The sequence below is a fragment of the Eucyclogobius newberryi genome, unplaced genomic scaffold, assembly GCF_026437365.1.
Source record: "Eucyclogobius newberryi isolate DKJ021-1_F unplaced genomic scaffold, fEucNew1.0.hap1 SCAF_18, whole genome shotgun sequence".
NCBI lineage: Eukaryota > Metazoa > Chordata > Actinopteri > Gobiiformes > Gobiidae > Eucyclogobius > Eucyclogobius newberryi.
This window is the reverse complement of record NW_027315812.1, coordinates 22,636,432-22,645,754: the sequence shown is the minus strand read 5'-3', so window position 1 is coordinate 22,645,754 and position 9,323 is coordinate 22,636,432. Positions and strand designations below refer to the sequence as shown.

General features: G+C 43.4%; 1 protein-coding gene across 2 annotated transcripts; it reads left to right on the top strand.

Moving 5' to 3' along the window:
- The first annotated feature begins 353 nt into the window (after positions 1–353).
- On the top strand, positions 354–9,023 carry zcchc2 (zinc finger, CCHC domain containing 2). 2 transcript variants are annotated; one of them, XM_072451128.1, is made up of 14 exons: positions 354–1,204; positions 1,870–1,930; positions 2,020–2,090; positions 2,368–2,439; positions 3,897–3,988; positions 4,057–4,130; positions 5,170–5,235; positions 5,738–5,786; positions 6,297–6,321; positions 6,431–6,474; positions 6,556–6,617; positions 6,683–6,832; positions 7,189–8,406; positions 8,549–9,023. In XM_072451128.1, the coding sequence occupies exons 1-14, from the start codon at positions 518–520 to the stop codon at positions 8,617–8,619; spliced, it is 2,742 nt and encodes a 913-aa protein (XP_072307229.1). In that variant the 5' UTR covers positions 354–517; the 3' UTR covers positions 8,620–9,023. The 2 variants fall into 2 exon arrangements, with proteins under 2 accessions (XP_072307229.1, XP_072307228.1); XM_072451127.1 differs by having other exon boundaries at positions 6,288–6,321.
- The last annotated feature ends 300 nt before the right edge of the window (positions 9,024–9,323 follow it).

Sequence of the window (9,323 nt, the reverse complement as noted above, 5' to 3'; positions counted from 1 at the left end):
ACATTGCTCCAGTTGAAGTAAGCTAAAAAAGAAAAGTGATGTTAGAAATTACAATTTTTTTAAATATATTTATATTTGGGTAGTTTCAAAAAAACATATCTGAAAGTGCAAAATAGCAAGAAACACAAATGCACCAAAGCTTTTATTCAAGTAAGAGAAGGCTGTCAAATATAACTCAAACTGGACGTCTCAGTCCAGGAAAGTGCAGTGCAGGAACATGACAGATACAGCGCAGAACCCTCAGCTCTCCGGCCTCTAGTGTAGGACACTTTTTCACCAGCGGGAGGCAGTAAAGCGCCATATGGCGCACAGCACCGCCCGTAGGAATGAACAGCACGAAGAAGAAGAGACCGGAAAAGGCTTCACTTGTCCCGTTTACGTATCTGACAAATCTGACACTGACCACCACAGGAGCTCATGAGGCGCTCTGTTTCTGCTCTTTAGAGAAGCTGGGAGCTGTCACAGATGGGTCTTACCCGCTTATTCCACCTTTGATGTCGCTCGTGAGGAACTAATAATGCCAAAAATGAAGCTACTGTTGAACACGTCCGAGGACGAGCCGCACCAACTCCCGAGGGCACTGTGTGCCCCGACAAGTTCCCACGGAGCCGGAGCACTGCCGCTCAACAAGGAGACGGTGTTCGAGTGGTTTGGCCTGCACTTGGACCCGGTCCGACGTTTGGAGTTCATGTGCGGGCTGCTCCACATGTGCCAGCCCCTGGAGCTCCGCTTCCTGGGCTCGTACCTTGAGGACCTCGCTCGGAAAGATTACCATGTCCTCAGGGACTTTGAGTGTCGGGCGAACAGTCCCAGTGAACTGGGGAATTTAACGGACGTGAATGACCCCGTGGTTCGGTCGAAAATACTCGTGTGCCTGTCTCTTCTGGGCTCTGACAGCCGGGACTGTGCTGGGATTCTGTTTCGGACTCTGAGCAGTGTGGATCCTGCCCTCTTGTACCAAACTTCCTCCTGTCCTGCCCCGGCTCGGGTGTCCTGTCCAGCCGGAAGAGAGGCTCCTGTGGACGGCAGCTCGGAGCAGAGCCAGGCGGCGCTGGCAGCTCTGGAGCAGTTAGCTCTGCTGTTTACTATGGCGTCTCTCCACTCTGCTTTTCACTTTCACCAACGACAAATGCTCCGAGCTCAGCTGGACAAAACCCAGCTGACTGTGGAAGAGGCGCTGCGGAGGAGGAGCGCCCAGGCTCTGGTAAAAGCCCCAGTCCTCAGTATCAGAAGCACGGCTCCTGTGGCTCCTGTAGCTCCTGTCGCAGCTAAAGCTAATGTGTCCTAACTGACGTGTAGCAGGTGGGCTTCGTGCCACATGAGCCATGTTTACATGAAGTCACACAGACTTTTGCCACCTAAACGCTTCTTGGAATCCTCCAGAAGTCAGAAATTGTGTTTATTGCGGTGTTATCTTCATATCATTTCCATTCCTGAAATAGAAAGCTTTTTTTCCACGCATCTGCAAACATTTAATCAGGTGCCCTAAACTGATAAACGTGTGAGTCCCAGGACAGAAAAGTAAATGCAGTTTTTGTAAGAGCCACAGACAGAAGTCAGACTGTTCCAGTGTTGTAATGATCCTTTCACTCACATGAGAGACCGCAGTGGAGCTGATCACACCAGGGACACAGCTGACAGACACTGAGACCTACATCCAACACAATCATTTATTCTCTTTTTGCGTCACTTATTCCCCTGATCCCAAGATAACACAAGAACAGCTCTGTAATTGTCCAATAATGGGGAAACTGCAGCGCTGCAATTGAATAACAAAAAGTATTGACTCAAGATAAATGAAGAAGTTAAAACATACTTAATTAGATCGTCTTCTCTGTAGAGTCAGACTTGACTTGTGTTTGTGTCCAGGAGGTGCAGACTCGTGCAGAGGAGTGCACTCCAGTGTCAGCAGTGGCTCCTCAGAACGACGGTAGGTCCAGAACAGGCTTTAAGTTTATCACATGAATTATATTTTATGTTTGAATACAGTACATTTCATTTAACTGCTGTTTTTTTTAGCAGTCCATATTGAGAGGATTGTGCTCAGGGGCATCTCACGGACAAAAGGGGATCGAGAGTACAACTTTAAGGTGTGTAACTCTCACAAACTCTGCAATGTTTTGTTATAAAGATTTAATATCCATTTTGATGTGATGTCAGTTAATCAATGAAAAGGTTTTATGATCTCCTACATTTTGCCTCCAGTCACCTTTTTAATTCTGTAATTTTGAACATTCTAATGACATACGGGTATTTTAAAGTATCTATAAATAACATGACATTGTTTATTGACAGTAACCAAATTGAAAATGCTGCCATGGTGTGTTATTTTAGTAAAGCATAAGAATGTTGCTCGGTCTGTTCCAGGTAACGTGGTCTGACTCGTCCTCAAGCCGCGTCACCAAAACCCATTCGGAATTGGAGAACTTCCTGTTGAAGGTACAATATGGCACACACACGAGCTGTAAAACGACTACATCCGTATTCAATAAGTTGTGTAGTGATTAATATGTGAAGCAACATGAATATTCAGGATTATTAATGCCACGACCAAACAGTGAATCCCTTAATTTTTGTTCATTTTTTCCCACAATTTTTCACCAGCTCTATGAAATTAAACATTCTGAATAATAAAGTAATATACAATTGAGATTATTAGAAGAAACTTTGCATTTAGGTTTAAGATTAAACAGAAATGTCATGATTATTATTTTTCAGTCCTTTATAATAATATAATGACCCGACTAATCATGAATATTTAACTGAATAATTTTGACATCCCTAATTCAATCTAAATTTTGTTGTATTATTTTATAGTCTTTCTTTATTATATTCATTTGTTTATTAAATGCCATACCGTGGAACATGATCGGAAAAACAATAACACCTCAATTATGCATAAAAGCAAAGACAATTTTCCAGAAGATCACATGTTAGATTGGATTACAATTCAAGCAGTTAAAGGTTGAATGGACCCAAATCTGAGTCTTATTTCCTCGTGGCGTGGACTGCCGATTTGTCCTTCCACGTATCAATCATAAAACGCACCTACTGCTCACCTGCAGCCGCGAGCGGCTCGTCCCCCGAGAGCAGCACGTTTCCGCGTGTCTAAGCGCATTGATCTATCATAATATAGTTCCCTCAGTGTACGGGACAAAATGAAGATGGAGAAAGACTGTTCGAGCTGACTCAGAAGAAGATGGAAATCTACGGGAGACGAGAGATGCGAAGTGATCCATCGCGCTAATAAACAAACGCACGTGTGTGTTGTATCAGTCTGCACGGGGGAGTGCGCATGCGCACTTCCGCCTGCGTTCTCAAATCGCCGAAAAAATTGTCCATTGCGCCTTTAATAACTTTATACACGTCATTAAAAAGTAGCTTTCATCTGCTGCTTCTGAGAGATCACACTTCACCGTGATTGGCTAAATCCTCCTCACTCATGTCTGTTCTTTACGTGAATAAATGTAGCATTGGATATTTAAAAAAAGGACCAGGATAATAAGCTTTTCCATTCAGACAACTCTTTGGAACTGAAAATCTGACCAATTCTTTTTCAAAGCTCATTGTGTTTGACTCTTAAATAAGTTTCTAAACCTGTGTGAAATACTTGAACTTTTTACTCTAAAAGTCAATTTTCAGTGCTTTTACTTAAGTAGATCCGTTAAGATTCGACAGTCAATACGTTTTCTTCTTCCCACTCCTTTTTGACCTTGAATTTATGTTTTGTTTTGGCGACATGTACTTATTTGTATTTACCAACTTGCTCATAAAGTAGGTAAATAAATGAAAATAAAATATGTATGATACTTTTACTTATTTGATTTGAGTAACACAGTAGACTACTTCATTCTCCACTGCTTTTATATCATACAAACCTTTGTGCTCTTTTGCAGCTCCCCAAACATCAGTGCAATGAGTCGTTTGAAAGAGTCCTTCTTGGACTTCTCCAGCAGGAGGAAAACAAGAGTTCAGAGGAGCAGCTCAGGTACCTCGCCTCATTTACATGTCGGGGAAGTTCAAGAGCTCACCGTCTGCCACTTCCTTGTCTCGTAGGAATCGCCTTCTCTCGGCTCCTCCCGTCTTCACTCGGGACAGAAACGTGTGCTGCTTCTTCTCCTCAGACTGTGGTGCGTGTGAGACTTCCTGATCACCATGTTTTTATTGTCTGCTCAGATAAGAAGAATACAACTGCCTGTAGTTTGCCTCGTTGAATAGGTTCATTGTAGTTTGTTCGATTAGTGAGTCATGATGTCACAGTACAAACATTTCAAACTTGATTTTGATACTAAGGGAACTAAGGGATTTTCTTTATTGCTATATTAGAACTAAGAAGAAAACTATCCAGAAAAATCAAATTTTGTCATTTTAGTGATTTTTGTTTTCTTCAATCTAGTTCTGATACTAGATTTAGTATTGATAAATATCTCAATACTTTTGACAACCCTATTGGTGAGGCACAGTGTTGGGAAGTAATTAAGTACATGTATAAAATATGTTTTCAGAATACTAATTCCTGTTTTCTGGTAAAGTTACTTGTTCATTTGGTGACATACAAAATATTGCAGAAATACAAGACACAAAATAGAAAACTGCTCTGATCAGTGATAAATAATGCAGTGGTGCAAGTGGTGCAAACAATTTTTATTTTTAAATCCTATTTGCTTTTTTGGTTGTTGTTTTTTTACACTATAATACATAGTATATAGTGGACTGTAGTACTTGTACATTCTCATAGAAGAAAAAAATGAAATAATATAATGCAATTTAAAGGGAATATATAGGTTTTCCTAATACAGTATTCTGATTGGAACAAGTAACTAAATGCATTACAAGATACAGTTTAATGCATCTATTCAGTATTCCGTAACTAAATACAGTATCTAAGTATTCTTTCCAACACTTACTACAAACTCCTTTATTGAGCTCCAGACCATGTGGACTCTGGGTGGACAGGGAGATGAGGAGGGTCACGAATGCCTCACTAGTGACTCCAGTCTGGTACATGACTGGTTTTGTGCTGCTCATGCTATCAGCGCTCTCATTACGATAGCACAGATTATCTACTCACACCTACAAGGCCCACTAAAGAGGCAAACATGCACCGTGCACAATAAACTGGCGTGCTTGGTGTTTTCAATTGAGTTAATGCATGTGTTGTTTTGTCAGGTCTGAGCGGTGACTCACGACAGCCCTGCTCTGAACCCGCCTCTGACGGCTCCAGTCAGGACGAAGGTGAACAGAACTGTGTTATTTCATTTCTGTTCAGTTTTTACATGTTTCAAAAGCATCGTCCTTCAACCTGGATAAACGATTGGATCGTGTCAAACCCATTCATTAAAGTAACATGTATAGCTTTACCCTTACATTCTCTGTTATTGCCCCATTGTTCTGTAGTATCAGTTTCTGTTTTTAATTAGTGCCTCAACGTGAAACGAAACTTAGATTTACACACGCAGTACCCATGTCTGACTGAAGGGGGCGTGAGTTCATTACCAATTCAATGCCTGCCAGTGAGTTGTATTCCATATTGTGCGTGTTTTTAAAAAGAAAAATGAGTTTTATTGACATTTTATCTAGATATTCTGTTATTGTTTCTCTCATTTCGTTTATTTCCTGTGTAAATAATTAAAATAAAATGCATAACTGTCGACTGACCACCTCATGTTAAATCTAGTGTCGGGTAGTGTGCAGTTTGGAGCTGTTAAAGTGATGATGTTTTCTCTTACTGTGATAGAAGCCTTTGTTCAGGGCTGTAAGAAGAAACACAGAAACAAAAGTCCAAGGTAAGAAGTGTTGAGTGTACTTTTAAGTTTAATATGTACTTTTGTTTTTTTGCATTTCTTTGTTTTTTCCAACCATTTCGCCTCAACATAGGACCAAATATTATTATTATTATTTTATTATTATTATGCCAAATCAGCTTTAACCTAGTTGTATTCTGATTGATTCCTGCATGTTTGAGTAATCCTCTATTGTCCTCCATTTGCGGCTTGAGTGCTCAGAAAAATCCCTGCCCACATGCCTTACTTAGTACTTAGTTGTGATTATTTGAAAGATTAAAACTCAGAGTTATACACATAGAGTTGAAATGTTTTGTAGCTACAGTAAATCTCAACAGTAAAAACACATACTGTACATGGAAAAGGGTTGCTTGTTATAATGTTAATGAAGTCAATGGTCCCAAAAAGAAAAAAATATACTTATTAATAAAGTACTTATTATCTTATTAGTCTGTTTTCTGTGCCATAAAGTATATGTAACCAGAGTTGTTCTTATCTCTGCAGCCTGACTAGCCCCATTGAGAGCCACGCTACAGAGGTCAGCGATCTATCCAACACACACAACCATTTCACCTTTTTGGTATCTGAACCTGTAATGTATAATAAAAAGATCTTTTCATTAACTTAAACTGTTTTGTGTCCGACAGCGCGGGACGTGTGAGAGCCGAAGCCACGCACAGCCCACTCTCAGGTTAGTCCCAGCGTGCCTGTCAGACCTTCATCTATTTGTCACAAGAAAAGTGTGCTTCAGGTTTTCTCTGTCTCACTGCAGGGGCAAAGGGAAGACCAAGGGGACCCCCAACGGGAGCTTAGCAGCCAACTTTCAGTGGAAGGGTGAGTACGAGCGCCGTGGAGTTTCACAAAATCGGACCATTGAGACGTTGACCTCTTTACTGTAGAGGCGGCTTCTGGCCCCGACACGCTCGGTGAGAGTTCTTCAGAGCGCTCCAGTTGCGCCTCCAGCCCACAGCACAGAGCCACAGACAGCCTGGACAGTGAGGAGGAGCAGCAGCAGCAGCACTGTGCCGCCTGGAAACAAGGCCCTGCATGTAATTATGTCCTCACACACCGCTCCGATTCAGCCATTAGTCTTCATCACATGTGGACTCGTTGGATCTGGAGTGACGTGCAGCTTGTTAAAAACAGTTAATCAGATGTGATACATGTTCTAAAAGCAGATCTTTAACCATCTTGGGTAAAAAGTAAAAAGTCAGTAGAATTGTACACTTTTTTCTCGATAAGCCAAATCTACTCTAATTTAACTTGATTAGATGTTACGTTTTGCTCTGGAGTGGTGATGGTATTCAAGAGGAGATGAATCTGTCTTTAAAATGGAAATGCAGATTAGTGACAGAGTCTTTCATTTAGCTCGTTGACCAAACTAAAATCATTGTTTTCTTCCCAGATCTTGGAAGTCAGTTGGACAACACTGCTGAAGCACTAGGAGCTGACCCACTCTTAGGCCTCCGGACTCAGATGGAGGCCATTAGAGCGCACAACACAGACGTCAGTGCCCTCCCCTTTATGCCGTATGGTCTACCCCCTGGAGCCCCTCTGTCCAAGCCTGGTCCTGGGGCAGTGAGGAGGCATCTTCCACCAGCGATGGCAGGCCCCGGCCTTCTGATGGAACCAGAGAAAGGCGACAACATCACTACATTTGGACTATCACCTGTCAGTCTTCCCCCTCCAGAAATCTCTGCCATGCAACCGCTGGTTCAGAGGTTCAAATCACTATCCCATGGAGGAATGGGAGATGTACCCACACCCCCCACTGTCCCTCCAGCTCCTCTGCCCACTCCCATCAGAGCCATCAGTATTATGACCACCAGCATGCCTTCTTTACCTGCCAGTCTTCATCCACCTTTGCCCTGCCTGGACTCCACTCCGATGGGCAGTGTGCCTCTGGTGGAGACGCCACACACCAAGCTCCCAGCCTTAAACCTGCCATATCCCCTGCCCCCCACGCCCACCCCGCTCATGACCAGTGTGGAAAGTGCAGTGGCAGCTCTACCTCCTGTTCAGGGACTCTTACAGGGAGCGGTCCCAACTGTGGTGCCCACACACACCCCGGGGCCTGGCCCCAGCCCCAGCCCCAGCCCAGCCCTCACTCCCAGCATGGCCCATAGTGACTGTACATCCTCTAGCCCCAGCAGTGAAGCGTGTGTGGAGGGCCCTGTGCAGCGGCCACAGCCCACACTCAGCTGTGGGGTGTGTGGCTGTCAGTGCAGCAGTCGCCCGCTCAGTGCCTCTCCAATGTTCTTCCACCAGGTTGGTGCCGGGGCACGACCACTTTTGGGCTTGCCACATCTGTTCCCACTCACGAACTACCTCCCGCAGGCACATGCGCCTCAGCCTAATGGAACCACTCTGCCCCCCATCTATGCCCACTACGGCCCGCTGCACTCACACACAGACCTGCTGGGGATTCAGCAGCAAATATCAGCCTCCTTCTGCCAGCGCCTGTACCCACAGCCCTACCCCGGGCCTGTGGGTCTACTGCCAGCTGCTGCTCTGGGAGGTGGGCTCAATAAGAAGAACGGCATTGTGTCCTGTTCCAACTGTGGGTTTAGTGGGCACTACACTCACGACTGTAACCAGCCCTCCATTGATTCCACACAACAAGGTAAAGCAGGGAAAAGCAAATCTACACCGTCACTGGCATAACTGTACCCATAAAGCTATTGTGTTATCCCGTGTTTGTGTTTGTGTTTGTGTGCGTGTGCGTGTGTGTTTGTGTGTTTGTGTGTTTGTGTGTGTGTGTGTAGGGGGGTTCCGGCTGAAGTATGCTGCGTCCCACATCTCTGAAGCACCAGATAAAGCTGAAGGCGCTGTGTGACACAGAAGAGTTCACAATCATAAAGTTGCCTGAGAACATCTGGTTCCACTGCTGACTGTCTTAAACAGTTTTTATTTCAGTTTTGCACTGACAGATAAATTATTCCTTAATTATTAGGTAGAGAATGGCTTTGTTTGAGCATACTAATGTAGTAATGTTTAAAATTAATTCTAAAATAATTTATGTATGCTTTGTGTTTTCACTGTTCCGTGGAATCAGATTGAACAGATTGGAGTGTTTATTCAGTTGTGTTGTTGGGGCAACCTTTAACCATCTTAAATGTGTTTTAAGATTTTGAATGTACTTAATTTTAGAAAATTGCCATCAGACTTTTTGGAACTCATGCATTTGGCTCCTTGACGTTTGAAGTTAACTGCTGCTTTGTAAATGAATTTTTTGACCAGATTTTATGTGTTTAAATACACTATGGATGCAGAAATGGTCAATCTGACCTGAAATGCTGAGCACAGAGGTATCGATGCCAGGATGTAATGCTTGCATCAGTGGGGGACACAAAACTAGTGAATGGTCCTAATGAGCCCTGAGGAACACGAGGCAGCGTCTGCACTGTTACTTCAGGCGTCCTGTGGCAGGAGAGCTCGCTGCTCTTTTAATCCATTAAAGCTGATCAAATCCATGCTTGTCCGTCTAATCTTTCAACCTTTCTATCTGTCTTTTTGCAATTTTATTTTAAGTCTCATCCA

What these genes read in the sequence shown, in the direction of transcription:
- zcchc2 (XM_072451127.1), top strand. Translation starts at nt 518, where the DNA reads ATGCCAAAAATGAAGCTACTGTTGAACACGTCCGAGGACGAGCCGCAC. An exon ending in TGGAGAACTTCCTGTTGAAG is followed by an intron (nt 2,440 to 3,896) that starts GTACAATATGGC and finishes GCTCTTTTGCAG; the next exon opens with CTCCCCAAACATCAGTGCAA. An exon ending in CTTCTTCTCCTCAGACTGTG is followed by an intron (nt 4,131 to 5,169) that starts GTGCGTGTGAGA and finishes TTGTTTTGTCAG; the next exon opens with GTCTGAGCGGTGACTCACGA.